Source organism: Myotis lucifugus, unplaced genomic scaffold (assembly GCF_000147115.1).
Source record: "Myotis lucifugus unplaced genomic scaffold, Myoluc2.0 scaffold_63, whole genome shotgun sequence".
Classification (NCBI taxonomy): Eukaryota; Metazoa; Chordata; class Mammalia; order Chiroptera; family Vespertilionidae; genus Myotis; species Myotis lucifugus.
Window position 1 is genome coordinate 5,171,952 of NW_005871111.1, and position 17,598 is coordinate 5,189,549.

At 39.6% G+C, this 17,598-nt stretch overlaps 1 protein-coding gene across 1 annotated transcript in view; it reads left to right on the forward strand.

The window, feature by feature from the left end:
- Positions 1-17,598, forward strand: part of SGIP1 (SH3 domain GRB2 like endophilin interacting protein 1) — a 204,266-nt gene that overhangs the window by 153,663 nt on the left and 33,005 nt on the right. Inside the window, exons 14-15 of the mRNA XM_023754681.1 lie at positions 3,310-3,437; positions 4,407-4,533. Coding sequence (XP_023610449.1) covers positions 3,310-3,437; positions 4,407-4,533 — 255 coding nt within the window. The remainder of the gene's footprint in view (positions 1-3,309; positions 3,438-4,406; positions 4,534-17,598) is intronic.

The following is a 17,598-nucleotide window of genomic DNA, read 5'->3' on the forward strand; positions in this document are numbered from 1 at the left end:
CTAATCGGACAGCACTCATTCTAGAACATTTTCCATCATTGCAGAAAGCTCCATGGGACAGGGCTGTTTTTAGGACTTACAATGTGCTGGTCACTGAAAAAGAAACATAGTTTGTAACCATTCCCACACACATTTAATACTTTCTTCAAATACATGATGGAATTGTGTTCTAAGAAACACAATTGGAAAAGGCTGTTTAGTTTTTTACATGTTTTGAAATGCATGTACTTTATTTTACTTGATTCTTCCCACAGTATTGTGGTGAATTCGCCTCATTTTAGAGAAAGGAAACAGAAGCTCAAAGATGGAACTTGGCCATAGTCACAAAGCTAATAAGTAGCAGAGCCAGGATCTGACCCCAGGTCTATTGGATTCCATTTGCCATGTCTTCCCCGGTGCTCCCACTGCCACCCTCACTCACCCACCCACCTAGACACACACAGAGAGGTGAAAGTTGAAGCTATAATTGTGTTGTTTTCAGGGGTTACCAGAGAAACTATGATGGAACTTCAGGTTGAGAGCAGCAAATGGGTTGAGAGTATGTCAATGGTTGCCAACATTTTTGAACTCACAAAACTCAGATAATATACATGTGATTTTTTTAAAGTTAAGCCTTAACTGGAGATGTTGTCTTATTATTTTCCAGCATGGTTCTTGGGAATAAACACTGCTTGAAGGGGAAATGAAAGTATAATTGAAGATCCAAGAATGATAGACATGTATAAATGATAGCCTCTAGCTCTTATAATACTAACAATCGTGTAATCTCACAAAGGCATGGGAAGCCTTAGTTTAGTTGTGAAATACCCCCTCAGGCCCTGAATATCCTCTCCTGATCCTCAGGGTTCTGTCAAATAGGGTTGAGTTCTTAAACACTCCCTCAGTGTCCTCCAACTTCATAACAAACTAATTAAGTCAACCCAGTGAGGGAAAAGAAGTGAGTTAAATAAAGTGTCCATAAAGAAAAACAGTTAATAGTCTCTTCTTTCCTTGCTTTTAGTTCTGTCTTTATCAAAAGACACATCTTTACCATCATCATCATCTATTGCCTTCCATTTTCATAGCATTTTATAGTTTAGCAAACACTTTCATAAGCATTTTCCATTTTGATTGTTGCAACTACCTTATAAGGGAGAAGCATGTCTCATTTTTTAAAACAGGAAGCTGAGATTCAGAGAGGTCAAGATTCCCTGGTTGATAAGAGGCAGGCAGGGCCAACTCGGATAATCTGTCTTTTCATCCAGTTTTTTCAGTATTCTATATGCCTTGATGATAATCCCTTTACATTTTCCCAAGCATTATTGAAAGTAGTCTTTAAAATTTCCCTTCTGGAACATGTAGGAAAAGGGCAAGTAGCTGACCTTTTCTGAGATTGATTCAGAACATTATTTCTTGGAAGTAGACCCATGAATAGACATTTTGAGCCATTCCTGTACATGGTTTTCCAGCAAAATAGAACTCCCCAAAAGCCCCAGGGGACTTCCTGACAAAGCCAGCTGTTTAAAAGCTAATTTCCCATCTCTTTGCTGTCACTTCTGTTTTCTGCAACCATCCTGGGCGTAAATCTATTAACTTGAAAGAAAACCTTGTAGTGAGACTTGTCAAAACATAACCCTTTTTTTGTTGTTCAAGAGAAGATTAGCAAAAAGACTATTAATATTCATATTGAGAGATGTATGTGCAAGCTGCCCATGCAAAAATAGGACCAGGCTAATTTATGCAAGATGTTGAACTCCACGGTTCACCTAAAGCTACAAGACATTGCATTTGAGCTTGAGTTTTGGAGTTAAATAGATCATTTGAGCTGTGTGAGCTTCAGCAAGTTACTGAATATCTCTGAGCTTTACTTTCCATTGAAACAGTAAGAAGACCTTCCTCTAACGCTTACTGTGGAAACAAAAATAAGATAATGGCTAACATAGACTCTGGCCCAATAAAATAACAAGTAAGAATATAGTAAAAAGGTGGTAGTGATAGAGAGGAGGTGGGTGTAGGGATGGGGATATCAAAATTATTAGTAGGATTTCCCACTACTGAAATTCTACTTAGAATAAACAGCACAGAGAAACACAACATGCTCAAGATTTCAGGTCGTTTAAACAAGAGGAGCAAAGTCAACCCCCAGGGACTCTCCTAAGATGAGAGCAGATGCTGAGATGATGAGTTTGTTGCTCAACTTCTTTGAGAATCTGAAAATCTGGAGAGGGAGATGCTGGTCTGGGATTCTCCAGGGAGCAGAGTTTTGTGGCTTATTGGAGGGAGGTGGGGAGGGGGATGGGTATTTTCCTGGGGCAGGATTTCTTAGAATTTTCTTGTAATGATTTGACACCTGTACTTCTAACCAAAGTGACAAGACATCTGGAGTAGTTGCAACGTTTTTGAACAAGAACTATTTGGAATATTGGTTTGACTTTCTTAAGGGTTTTAGCCAAGCAGTTTACCCACTAATCCCAGACACATGTGTGATGAGAGGCAGACCCCTGAGTCCGAGACCCTGCTGGTGTGCTGATTGGTGTGCATGCCCGCCTCTGTGTGTCGTCTGTGTTTCACATGTTTGTCATTGACAGCCAGAAAAGTAAATCCAAGAGGCTCTTTTAAAAATCATCGCAAAAATCATTGTGGACAAACTCTATGTGGACCAGATTCCTAAGCAGCCTCCTTCAAAACAGAAAATCCTTTCAATTCCATGTGTTTCTGTCAAGCTTCTAAACACAAAATTCTCATGCAACAGCTAATGTACCTTCCTACATTTTTTCCTTTGCTTACCAACAAGTGTTTGCTTACATTTCTAAAGTTAGCACTCATATCTTGAAGCATTGTAAACAGGGTAATTCTTTTATACATGTTTAAATAATGTGGAAAAATCATTCATTTTCCTTCAAGTTCTAACTTTCATTTGCATCTAGGACATAACTAAATGCCGAATACGCAAAAAGCAAAAGAATTTATCATACTTTTGGTGGGTATGTGGTCAAAATGAAAGCTACCCTCCACCGATCCAAAAGAGTCTTAAAATATGTATTTTCTGTCACTAAGTAAAAGATTTACCTTTCACTGGGTGTCACATGACAACAAAAGGCAATGAGCTTCAGCTTCTGCCATCAACCACAGTTCAACTGAGTGATTTTTTTTTCTGTATTAAAAAAAAAAATACCACCTGCTACAGTGTTGAATATAGTAATGGCTGAAGTGAAAAAAAAAGTGTCTGGGACTGGCATTGCACTGTGGGAATGGGGAAGGAGAGATTAAGTGATGACAGCACTTTGGCCACCTGTTTCCATCCCCTTTTAACACCAGCTTGTTTTTCAGGTGCATCGTCCCCTGCTCGGCCAGCCACTCCCTTGGTCCCTTGCAGCAGCACCACCCCGCCACCACCTCCTCCCCGGCCTCCATCTCGGCCAAAGCTACCTCCAGGAAAACCTGGAGTTGGAGATGTGGTATGTTCCCTTATGCCCTGGTTTGCTCAGAAACTCATGGTGAGCGTGACAAACAGGAGTGAAAAACCTTCCCACGGGCCATCTCTGCTTTGGGTCAAAGCCTCAGGTCACTTGTACAAATGGCCCTGACAGGTGGCATCTGAAAGGCAGTCGCTGCAGGATGGGTGTACATCTCAACCCTCCTCAAACTCTACCATCTTCAAGGCAGGGTCTACAATGGGAAGAAAAGGAACGCGAGGCCCTCAGTTTTGCTACAGTGGGTTTGATGCAGATCAAGACAGTCATGCTCAGTTGTGCTAAATCTTTAGAAAGGGAAGTGTTTCTTTTCACCATATATGTTTGCTTTTCAAAGACCCCAAGAGAGGGCAAGTCCTGATTTCTGTCTCTAGACTGTAGAGAAGTTAATTGGTGGTAGGCACCCTATGTAGATATAAAGCAGGGGTGGCCCAATGAGTTTATTCTAGAAGTTTCTTACATTGTGTTTTAGGCTAAGGGATGGAACAGATTCTGTGTGAACAATAAAGAGACTTCTAGTGGAGGTGAATTGCTTTGGAATCCATGCACAGGAGCCATAAACTGGTGATGTTCATAATATTTGGCTTAGCTAGCACACTACAGCATTTTGTATTCAGATGTCTTTCCATGTGTTTAAGCTCTCAGATTATATTACCTGCTTAGTCCCTGAGAGCATGTGAGTTCACAGTCCTGAAACACCACTGACCACATCACAGGTCTCAGCTTCTCTAAGTCTCACATACCTATTGAGTGTAGCACTTTGTGGTTTATGGTTCCTCTAGCTCCATCTACAAGCTCCAGTGTCAATATAATCAATTTCAGTGTAAAAATGGTGTCTCTCGTACTTTTAAAAACCTGGGTTGTTATAGCTGGGACTGGGAGTCATGAAAAATATGGAAGGGAAGTACTACGACCTATGTATCTAATTTTCCATCTCTTTTCTTCTCTCTGCAGCCCAGACCTTTTAGCCCTCCCATCCATTCCTCCAGCCCTCCTCCAATAGCACCCCTAGCGCGGGCTGAAAGCACTTCTTCAATATCGTCCACCAATTCCCTGAGTGCAGCCACCACTCCCACAGTTGGTAAACGTTATCTCCTCTCTTTTAATCCATTGGTGGTTTTGACTGGCTATATTTATGACCTGGAAACCCTGAGGCCTATGTTTCTGGTCAGAATTGTTTTGCTGTGTGTTTTGCTACTATCATCTGACTCTTTACCTTCCCAGCAAAGGAGGCAAAGTGCTTCAACTAGGCATATAAATAAAAGAACATTAACACCTGTGTTATGCAGGAGTTATCTTATGCTATTCCATACAGAACTATTCATAAAAGAAAGGAAGAAATCGTCTCATAAGATCCTGTCATTTAGGTATTATTTCTTATGATCTAAATTATCTCCTTTGAGGGGGGAATGTTAATTTAAATTCCAACTGTGCACCACCTCAGAAATCACAAAATTTAGAACTTTTATTTTCTTGAAGCTTTCATTTCTACATCAGTTTTGGTTCTTATGTTGACAGATGGTATACACATTGGCATTGTGGAACTTGAGCAAAGTTTTTGACATGTTTTTCTAGTGCTTTTCAGTGATACGTGGTCAATGTTCCCTGAGAAATAAATCATTGCTGGCATTTTTAGTGAATGCCTTTGAGTCTCTTTCCTTATGGTGTGATGAAAGTGAAGAGTTGAGAATGGCTGCTCAGCTGGATGGTTTTCCCAGGTTTAAATGCCTCACATTGCCTGGAGCGTCTTCCCTTTTCCCAAGGCTGGTCTCCCTCTCAAGGTCTTCACCGTCTGTAGGCTCCTGCTGCATCTTCTGTTCGCATGGTGTCTCTTACCTGGGGCTTTCCCATTCCATGTTTTCCCATTGTCTTCCTTTATTGTCAGAACTCCCCTCCAAGCCTCCCATTATTATAAGCCAGCTGACCACTCTGCATTGCTTGGGAGAATCATTAACCAAAGCTAAATAAATCCCTGCTACTTACCAAGAGCCCGCTACAGAGTTGCCCGTGTGAGTAGTAGCTTGATCAAAGCCTGAAGCTCTTCTGGAAAACCTCCCTACTTTTCCAGTGGAATAAGTTAAGGTGTACCTCTTAGGGGCCCCAAAGAGAAGTTCAACTATATCACATGCTCTATATAGACCAGTCCAAAAGAACCCTTTCAAATTTGGTGAAAATATAGCCAGCTGTCCAATTTCATTTGGTGCAGTAACAAGGCAGATATTTACCATTATGGGTATATACAGCCAACTGTATTCTTTATCTGCGTCATTAATTGGGGCACATTGGGGCTTCCTATTTTTATATGCCTATTAGTTCATTTCTTTCTAACTTTTGGTTTGTTTGTTTTTTTCTATAACAGCCCAACCTTATTTTTGAACTCTCATTGTACTCTTGACTGTTACAGCCATTTTCCCTACTCCTGCTCTAGTTTTTTGTTGTTTGCTTGTTTTTCTCAAGATCATTTGTCCCTCCCACTCCATGTGACGTTCCTGGTTGATCAAAGAGGAAAGTGAAAATAAGCTGTCACTCAGAAAACAAACCTCAAGTGACCTCAGATGACTGTCTAACGTGTTCTTTCAACTCACTGAGATTCAGATAAAATTGCACACTCAGGAGATTTGAACTGTGTCTATGCTTTCTACAATGTGTTTTTATACTCCCTGCTGCCGAAATCTCAAATTCTGGCCAGTGACTTTAGTTCTGAACACATCTAGTATGCACTCTTTCAAGGTGAACCACAGAGGGGGTCATAAAAAAGCCACCTGAGAGGATAGTCACATTGCTTCATTGCTGAGGAGCACTCTGAGTTAATCTGCTTGGTTTTATTGTTTTTCATTTTATTTTCATCTTCCCACTACATTCCTCACTCTCCTGTTCTTTATTTCCTGCTGCTATGGGTCATCTGACAGCCACTTCTCACTGAAATAAATACATGGTCAAATGACTGGCCACCCAGTAGCTTCTTGTGTCTTGGTGATTATCTCTTTTTGGAGAGGATATGCTTTGGCTGTTCAGAACCAAAGGACTGGCTATTCCTGACTGTCTTGGAATGTCAACCTAATGAAGTCAAATGGCCCAGGGAGATATTATAGCAGCAAAGTCCCCGAAGTCTCTCCCACCACCACAATAGTTTTTGACATTTCCTGTCACACTTGAGCCAAAATTGGGGCAAGTGTGGTGAGAACCAATAATCAAAGTTTAATGTAATTTAAGGAATAAAATTTTAGGAGCAGGTTTAACCTTCCTACATGACAGTTCATATAAGAACATGCCCCTATCCGATATTATAAAGCAGTAAATCTGATGTCACACCTGACAATACTGTAAACTCTTTTTGTACTCAGAAAAATATCACAGGACTTTCACTGTATGATTTTGGGAGAAATCTAATATTGTGGGAATATGGAAAATATATAAAGTTATTCTATTATAAGAAATAAACTCCTAGATATTTGCGGTAGAAATAAACAGGGAATTATCTCTAATTGTAAATATCCATTTTTATTTCTGTGGATGATAGTCACTGTTTTTAGATACTTGCAGAATCTTCATTTCAGACCCCAGTGCAAAAAAAAACAGAGTAAAGATAATTTTTCTTCACTGTTAAATGTACTGTTCATTATATTTCTTCACTGTTAATTGTGCATTTGTATCTGCCTCTTTAATATCCCAGGAATCTGGAATGAAAGAGAAGTAATCACTTATGGGCAACAAGGAAGCATGCTGATGCTTCCTTAGGTGTGGATGTAGAACTCCGTATGCAGTACTGGGGTGTTAATTTTAGCATCTGAAACTTACAGTATTTCCTCCAAGCCTTTGTCTCTCCAAAGTGGAGGCCACTTCTGAATTGGATTTCTTTTTAAAATACCTGTATTAATGCCAGTTATCCTGCACAAAAAGAAAAATAGGCATTTAGAGGTGGATATTCTTGATCTCAATTAAAAATCCCCATCTTTAATTTTAACCTTTTTCTTTTTTCTTCTGCTATTTTTTTGGAAAAGCTTGTTTCTAGTACTGGCTTCCCCATCCTAAATGAAGTTGAGGCTATCTCCATGGTTAGTCCTTAAGGAAATGTTTTCTTTAATATTTCATTTGAGTGTTGCCCTTATTTAAACCAAGCACAGGGTTATCCAATGACTCCTTTTTTGAGTTCTCTGATTTTTTTTAGGATGTTTTATTCTAAGCCCTCAATGTCTACAACCACCATAAAAAAAAAAGCATCAGCATGCTAATCAACCCTTATGAAATATTATTTTGTAACTTCAGCTCAAAGAACAAATGGCTATTGGAGGCTCCTCATTTTAACAAGATTGTAAAAAGGAAATCAGTTCTTCAAAAGAAAAGAATGTCCTCCGTCATTTCCCACTCCTGGGTATGAAAAGGCACTGTTTTTACATTCAGTTACTGTGATGTGACTGTTTTGCTTCCTATTTTCTCTAGTGACTATGGAGTGTGCTCCTCAGTGCCAGTTTCATTTGTCCTGTTCCTCTCCTAGACACCTTACAGGAGTTGCATTAACTTGTTCTAGCCTCCAAGAAAGCCACATGTGTAATAAAAACTGATTAACAGGTGATATCCTAGGACCTTAGGAATTGACAAAGAGTTTCCCTGCCTTACTCCCTAAGTCTAGGAAGCAAGCTAGTAGGATATTTTCCAAGAAATCTTGTTTATGGAATAGTGTTACTACCCTCATTCATTTCCTTATCTTCTCTACATTGTCGGAAGGATTCTCCCTTACTGGTCTTTGTACAAATTTTACTCAATTTTCCATTGAAGTTGTAATAATATCCTTAAGATCTATGGGTATTATTTTTTAATCAGATAGAATAATACTCTAATTGACCTGCATTTGTTAGTTGGTGAGATGGGGGACCATAGGCAAAGATCTGGAACACTTGGAGTCCAGAGCAACTGTTGAGACAAATTTACAGACATTTGGCCGTAATTGCACACTATAGCCAAAGATGGAATTACAGCAATGCTTTTCAAAATGAACAGTCCACAACTACCAAAGACAGGTACAAGGCAAATTGAATTTGGATATTGATGAAGGTGAAATGGGATGCTTCTCTCACTGACCTCAGATTTATACTGTTGCTTTTTTATGGTCTTCTTAAAAGCTTCTCTTTCCCCATGGGGGGAAGTGCATGCTGGGTAATTCTGTTGAGCTGTGACGAGGTTATGTTGATGGACATATGTCTGGCCACTTGAGAATTGTATCTGAGTGAAATACACTTGCACAAGTCAATTATTGATGATACTACCTTTAACAACTCCCTAAAAAGGTGGGGGTGTGATTTCTTCTATGGAGCTGAGTTCAGCCAAATTCACATGCTAAAACCTGTCATTTTTTAAATTACAGTTTCTTCTCATAGCATCATCATGAAACAAGCACATCGCTTTTTTGTATCCTAATCATAATCTCAGTGTCCTAGGTTTTGTTTTCTTTTTCCATTAAAATCATTCCTGTGTTTCAGTCAGTAATGTGTGACCTTGATTTCATTTGGGATTTGTATTTGTGTTTTTGTTTTCCATCCCTTTATATTTCTTTGGTCCGTAGTGTCAGAAGATGATGTTTTTTATGACAAACTGCCCTCATTTGAAAGGCGCTGTGAAACCCCGGCAGGTATGGTGCTAGCCAAGTGATGTCTAGATATCTAGACGTTAAAAATCCAAGCCATTATGCCATCTGAATGCTATAAACGTCATGGACATGCTACTCACCTCATGAGTGTCCAGTGCCTCTCAGATGCACCCTGTCTGTTTGTTGTTCATTGTGGAACTCATGCCATTGAATTTGTTAAGTGAACATATTTTAAAAAGCAGCAGGTTGCATGACAGTTTCTCAGCGAACAGGTCTGGAAAAGGTGAGATGCTATTGCTTTGTGAATTTACAAAGGAAGGAATAATTTAACTGCTCAGAATTACATGTCCAGTGACTGCTTTTTAATTTAAAAAAATTATAGCGCACCATTAGTAATCTTGTTTTCTCTTTGGTACATAGGTAAAGGGTGTTTTGTGTCTGGATGCCTAAGGTGATTCCAGGGAAGGGGATGGAAGATATATGACATCTTCCAGGAGCATTAAATTGATATGCAATGCTGTTGTCATTTAAAACCTAAGCTAAGTTTATGTGACCCATAACTCCAAGTTTATCTTTTTTAAAACATAGAAGGGGATGACATTGAAGATGAAATGGATACAGCAATTGCTGAAAGACAGTTTGCCCAAACTAGTGCAGTTAAAATATGCTGATTCCCCTGCATGGCCAGGAAGACTTCCGCTCCATGCGTACAAGCACCGAATGTCAAGCTATCGACAACACATGCCCATCCCTTTAGGCCTCCATAGCTTTGCTTTGCTTTCTGATTCCTGAACTAAAAAGAAAAGAAAAAAAATAAAAACACCCATAGATTGCCAGCCTTCCCTTTTCCCTGCACGCTAATGGCATGCAGTGCCTCCGCCCTCCCCCATAGTGAGATTAATGACCTGCTCTGTAACTCATACTGTGTCCTTCTCTCTCCCTCTCCTTAACCTTTCCCATCCCGCTTCAACTCCTGGCCATACAGAGAATGAACAGCCTTCCCTCGTTTGGTTTGACAGAGGAAAGTTTTATTTGACTTTTGAAGGTAAGTAGTACATAGCATACCAGATTCTAATTTATACTCCCCTCATCCTTTCTTCCCATCTGCATTTCCAAATCCCAGTTCCCTTCAAAAGACCTGGGCTCACTCTCTATATAAAATGCTATGGCTACTTAGAAAATATTAACTACTAAAGAAATATTACATTAATTTGGTTTGTAGGGAAACTTCAATTTATTTTATTTAAAAAAAATTAAAGCGGATTTGCAGTTAATATTGGTTACTTAATTAACTGTGTGAAATTGAAAAAACAAAACAAAATAAAACACCTTTCTTGTCCAAGGAACTTAACTCTGTCAACCAGGGCTCCTTCCTAACACTTGCAAATGTGATGCAACAAATATAAGGACATTTTTGGTTGGAATTGGCATTTAATTCTGTTTTAGATAATTAATATTTCAGATACAACATCCACTATTGTAAAATGTAAATATGTATATACTGTATGTCCTATGACAAGGAAGCTGCATAGAAGATCAGAAAAATGAAGAGGAAAAAGGGGGAGGTATTTTCTGTAAACAGTTCTGTTGTCTCTGAAAATTGCAACTGGAATGACCGTAGTAAAATGGACAACTATCATTGGACTTGCCATTTTAGAAGATGAAGGAAAATATACATAAATGTGTCAGATGTGTAACCTCTGTGCTGAATAATTTATGTTCTGTATTAAGGATTAGCATTCTTCTGTTTTATGTTTAAGTTCTAAATCGTTTTTCACAGGCCAGACACTTGATAAAATGGCCCATTTCAACTAATGGTGGAGGGAAAAGAAAGTAATTTAACTTAATTAACAGATCATCTTACACGTAAATATTTATCACTTAATCCCCTATTTTCTACCATTTAAATAGCTGAATGTATCCAGGGATCAAAAGTCAGCCAAAAAATATTCAACTCTAGAATTAAATCTAAATATTGAACTTGTGTTTTATGACAACAAAAAAACTTTCCTAACTTGAGTGTGTGTTTTAATGCAATTTTAAACAAGGAAATGACTTATAGGTTCTTAAGTAGTTTGTGTGGTGTGGCTTTTTTTTTCTTCACAGTGAATTTTCCTTAAAGATGGTGCTAGACATGGAAGTCCTTAGCTTGGAGTAGTTTGGATAGCAGCAGAAAATAGGGTCTGATTTAAAACTTTCCCAATACCTGGTTTCTTGTCCTGGCTCAGGTAGAGGACAGGAGGCTAGGCAGTCCACAGCACATCAGAAGCTTGATAGTCGCAGGTCATTAATTTTGTAATAACCAAGATGCAAAGTCTATAAACTTATGGCCTTATATACTACCTCTTTGAATCAGATGGAATTAAAAAGTGCCCAAGTGTCTTTTTACTGATCAGCACATCCCAAAAGGAGAAGCTGCGATTGAATAGGTTGGTGATCCTGAGGTACCTGCCTGTGGAAAAGCCCTATCTCTGGTTCAGCCTGGCCTCGGCTGAGGCTGTAGAGTACCCTGCTTTAACCAAGAAATTAAACAGCACACCACTGGCAATCCTCAATAATTGTCTGAGGTTCCAAAACAACACTTTGGCAGGCTTTTTGATGTTGCAGTTTACTTTGGCTTTAGAGTATCAATTGGCTCATTTGCTTGTGTTTTATTTGGGGTTTCTTTTAACAGAGAGAGATAGTCTCTCCTTAAAGATACTGATCTAAAGACAATTTTTGGTTGTTGGTTTGTTTTTAAAATATGTTTTATCAATCAAATATAAGTATTAATAAGAGTATGGAGTAACATAATGTGAACCACATCTTTTTATATTTTAGGAAAATATATTTGTTCATAGATTTTTGAATATCTAAATTTGGTAACATTGTCATTCTAATTATAAGATCCAAATTCCATAAGCATCTCAATTTTGGCCAAGAGAAAGTTTTAATAGAAATTACTTGGAACCGCTAGTACTGTGTCTTTGCTCAAGTCTGGGAAATATAAACAAAGCTTCCCAAGGGATTAGAGGAGCATCCATATCATGAATGTGCATCCCTCCTTATCAAGAAATGCTTATGCATATGAAAGTGCATTAACCCCTAGAGTGCCTGGGAGCACAATTGCGTTCCTCCAGTATTTCGCCAAAAGTGCCGGGAGCGCTTTCGCGCTCCTCCTGCAGTGTCACTATTAGATGCTAGTAGTTCACTCTTTATTAACAGATGGCACCTAAGTGCAGAAAACAAATGTGGTAAAGGTTTCCTTAAGTTTTTGAATATGTAACTTCATTTACTTGCGATTCATAATTTTTTTTCCTAAACTGCTGTAAAATCAGCAAAAATGCCTTGGCAATTTTAGCATAGTTCCTAGGATATTGGTTGGCACTCAAAGGGTTAAAATAAACTTTAAGGGAAAACTTTAAAAAAAATGAAAGATGACCCCTCACCCAAGAATATGTTTTTATTGATTTTAGAAAGAGAGGAAATGAGAGGGAGAGAAAGAAACATCTATCTGTTACCTCCCATACGCATCCCAACTGGGATTGAACCTGCAACCTGGGTATGTGCCCTGATGGGAATTGAACACATGACCTTTCAGTGTACTGGATGATGCTCCAACCGAGCTACACCGGCCAGGGCAAGGATAGCTATGTGGGTTTTTTATTTGTTTATTTTTAAAGGACAATGTTTAGTTTTTTGTTTTTTTTTTTAAATATATTTTATTGATTTTTTACAGAGAGGAAGGGAGAGAGATAGAGAGTTAGAAACATCGATGAGAGAGAAACATCGACCAGCTGCCTCCTGCACATCTCCTACTGGGGATGTGCCCGCAACCCAGGTTCATGCCCTTGACCGGAATCGAACCCGGGACCCCCCAGTCCGCAGGCCGACGCTCTATCCACTGAGCCAAACCGGTTTCGGCTGTTTAGTTTTTTTAATATTGATTTCAGGGAGCAAGGGAGAGAGAGATAGAAACATCATTGATGAGAGAGAATCATTGATCGGCTGCCTCCTGCACGCCCCCACACTGGGAATTGAGCCTGCCCTGACCGGGGATCGAACATGACCTGGTTCATAGGTTGACTCTTAACCACTGAGCCATGCCAGCCGGGCCAGGATAGCTATGTTAAAAAAAATGGAGAAGTTTTGTTTTTATCATTTTTGTACATTAGTCTCAGATATTTTTAGCTAGTGCAACCTGAAAGAATTTTTAAAATTTTCTGCTGTGATGATAAAATGACATAGAAATGGTGACATGTTAAATTGCCTTAAGCATAGTGCCCCTGCCCAAATTTTTGTACTCCAAAAACCTGTCATTCAGCATATTTTATTGAATATACTTCTTGCATATTCTTCTTGGGCACTCTGCTTTTACCCACATTTATTATTAATATTAATTATCGTTATCTTTAATTTTCTATTCAGGGAATGTAGAAAAGGAAGAAAGATTCCCATGCCAAAAAAAAAATTTCACTTTTTCTAATTCTTTTAAAGTATTATTTTTTGGCATCTAAATAGTGTGTTTATAGTGCTCAAAACTTTACCATGTCTTATTCATTGCTTTGTTCTTCTAATGCTTTATGCAGCCTGGTCACTTAGTAAGGGTTTGAGCCACTGACTGACCAGCTATCTAGTGAACACTGGCTGTGAGTTTCTTTGGAGAGAATGTGAGATGCTTCACACTTTCAAATTGAATTTAACTAGAGATAGGAAATTATTAGACAGTGGTTCTAGCTCACAAGAGTGTCAAAGCTTTTTCTAAAGTTTCACTTTTATAAACAATTTCACTGAAATTTAACCTATGTAAATTGGGTTAATAAAAAAAGTCAAGGTTTCAAAAAGTATTAACTTTTTAAATTCATTCATCCAAGAGTATATCCTTTTGAAGCTGTCAAGTGTTCTTGTGAGATGGGAGGAAGGGAAAGATATTTCCATGACAAGTAGAAAATGTGACTGTTAGATATTTGAGCAGTTTCCTAGAGCATTTTAACATCAAGATGTTCCCAGAAGAGTGCTGTTAGCTTATTTCTCTACAAAATCATCTTGTATTTGGTAATGAAAACAAACAACCCTACAACCATACACTCTTAAGTGTCCTTGCGTCTGAGTAGCATCTCTATCCTCTGCACACACAGCCTCCCCCACACTCATCCCCTGGCTGCTCTGTGCTTCTCTCTACTGCTTTTACTCCCATCACGCCTTCGGGAACGTCACCTCTTCGGCAGCACCCTTCTCTGCATTCTAGGGCTTTCTGCCAAAATCGCCCACCTGTTTCCTTAACTGAATCCCTGCTCTTTCCGGGGACCATCCCTCCCCTGCAGCACTCTCCCTGGAAAGTTCTTCTGTTCTGTGGGTCTGGCCCCTCAGCCTCTTAGACTTCTTACCTACCGTAAATACCAGATAGGAAAATTGCAGACATCAAGCTTAGAAGAAAAATACCAGCTTTTCCAGGACTGTGATTGCAGATGCATTGTGCTGAGGCTATAATTCAGATGCAGAAAGCTAATTTCAGAGGCAATGCGTGCACATGTACACACACCTACACACACACACACACACACTTTTTCCTCCCTCCTCCTATACATATATATTCCATATCATTTTCTCTATATGTATGTATATGTGTGTATGTGTATGTGTATGTGTATGTGTGTGTGTACTTAGCACAAACCGATTGGTGATTCTCTATTGCTAATACCTAGGATAATGCCCAATATACCTTAGGTTAACATTTAACATTACATAAGTATTTATATTAGTCCTCTAACATAGCAACATTTTAATATTTTCAAAGCATAGGTTTAAATGTCACTCGTATTTCTTTCTTTAGAAGCTATTCCTAATTTTTAGAACAGGTTAGGTCTCCCTGGTGGGTACCCCCAAAGCACCCTGTTTTCTGAATTATAACATTATCTAAACATTATTTTAACTGCTTGTTTAATGTCTGGCTTCCATGCTCCATGGAGACAGGAACATATCTGTTTTGTTCACCAGTGTAACTAAAATATCTTACATATTACCATGTACATACTAGGCACTCAATAAACACTTGCTGATTAAATGAATACAGTCATAACAATATCTGTCTTCATAGCAATATTTATCAAGGTCTTATCTTATGAATTTATTAATTGTTTTTCTTATCAGATATGTATCAATTGCAGAATTAATAAAAACCTTATCACTTTGTGGAAATTAATGAAATATTAGTGGAAAACCTTAACATTTTGCTGTGCAGCCATCATAGTCAATTTCCTTCTCTGGAAATTGGAATATTGGCGACACCTATTTCACAGGGTTGTAGTCAAGGGGAAATAGTTAAGTACTGAGGTCAGTGCATGCAAAGTGCCCAATAACGACCAGCTAGGACCACTATGGTCCAACTTCACACATCCCCTGCTGTAGCATGGCTGTGTTTCATTTAGGTCTTGCCAGCTTTGGAAAAGGTTGGGTTTTAGCATTCTAGTCTTCTTCCACATAAAACATCTGGCAACTTGATCTGTGAGTTGCTACACGGCCTCCCTGCCTCCCTCAGAGACACTGAGCAGTCTTGTCTTTGCTGCTTATGGCTCAGGAGAATCATTTGGGAGCAGAATGCCTCCTCCCTGCTGTACAGCCCCCCTCCTGCCTCCACCAGAGCCTGTCATTAAAGTTGACTTGTTGAGACTAAAGATTTGCCACATGATACACTCCTGGGGGCGGGGAAGGGGCGACGGTGGTGGTGATGCTGTGTTAATGCTGATGGGAGATGTAGAAGAAAATGTTACCAACTGTTTTATTAAAGGATTTATAAATCATGGCATTTCAGCAGATTTGACAAGCTTCCTGAGAAAAGAACGATGAGCCAAGAATCACCAGGAGAACTGTTTTACCTTTGTGTGGTTGTTAACCATCGTCACACAATAGCTTTTTATTGTGTCTTCTAAGAAGAGCTGTCAGGGATTGAGGCTGTCCACCCCACTATACTCTTGGCTCTTATTTCCCCCTTCAGAGATGAGAACTGATATAATGAATGAAGCAATGATTCAAACAGGTGATGTCAAGGCTCAGGAGAATTTTCCATTTCTAAGCCCTTTTAATGTGTGTAGAATGAATTATTAAATCAATACCATCTATACTAATAAAAGGGCAATATGCTAATTAGACCGGGATACCTTCTGGACTCCCTTCCGGACAAAGCCATGGTGGCGGGGCCAAGGCAGAGGCGGTTAGGGTCAATCAGGCTGGTGGGGGGGGCAGTTTTGGGTGATCAGGCCAGGGCAGTTGGGGGCAATCAAGCTGGCAGGGCGGGGTAGTTGTGGGTGAGCAGTCCAGGGAGGAGGGGAGCAGTTGTGGGTGAGCAGGCCAGTGGGGGGAGGGGGCAGTTGGGGGCAAGCAGGCTGGCGGGGGGGGGGCAGTTAGGGGTGATCAGGCCGGAAGGGGGGGCAGTTGGGGTTGATCAGGCCAGCAGGCAGAGTTGTTAGGGGCAATCAGGCAGGCAGGCAGGCAGGTGAGCAGTTAGGAGCCAGCAGTCCCGGATTGCAAGAGGGATGTCCGAGGGGTCCCAGATTGGAGAGGGTGCAGGCCGGGCTGAGGGACACACCCCCAGTCCCCGTGCACGAATTTCATGCACTGGGCCACTAGTATATATATGCACCCCTAAGATATTTTAGTCAGTTACTTGTAAAAACCTTTATAAACTATACTATACAAATGTAATCATTTCCTAAAATAATAATTATCATTAATAAATACTTAGTATGTGCTAAGAATTCTATAATCATCGCTTCATTTATTAGATCAAAGTTTGATTTGGGGTCATTAAAACATGGCATTTAAGATAAAGTATTAAGATAAGTCATTACAAAAAATAAAAAAGATAAGTCATTGCCCTTAAGATTTTAATCCTTTTATGTCTTTGACTATTTTGCAACATGTGTGTGGTAATAATTTCTGCTGGAACATGGGCTTTCAGCAGACAGGTTTGCACAGACTTCTTCCTCCTCTGCTGGCTCTGCTGTCCTGTCCCCTGGACATAGTATACCTGGCTTTGGGGCTTGATTTCCTATCAGTCACACAGATAGGGGGTGCTATTTACCATAGGGCAGCGGTTCTCAACCTGTGGGTCATGACCCCTTTGGCGGTCAAACGACCCTTTCACAGGGGTCGCCTAAGACCATCCTGCATGTCAGATATTTACATTACGATTCATAACAGTAGCAACATTACAGTTATGAAGTAGCAACGAAAATAATTTTATGGTTGGGTCACAACATGAGGAACTGTATTTAAAGGGCCAGAAGCTTGAGAACCACTGCCATAGGGTTTCTCAATTTCATAAGCAGCTTAACTACAGCATGGGTTCCCCCAAGATCTGATTTACAGGCTTGAAATATGCCTATGAAAAACCACCAAGGGTTATTCTGGAGAAATGCCACAAGGAGCAAGACTGATGTTATGTTTTCAAGGGTGTTTTGGTGACTTACAAGAGTTGCAATTATCACTGGAAAGGGTGAGTCCAGGAAGAGGAAAATGAGTATTTAATGTTAGATTTTTGCCTTTTTTTGACTCTGTTCACAGCCCATTCCGCATGAAACTGGT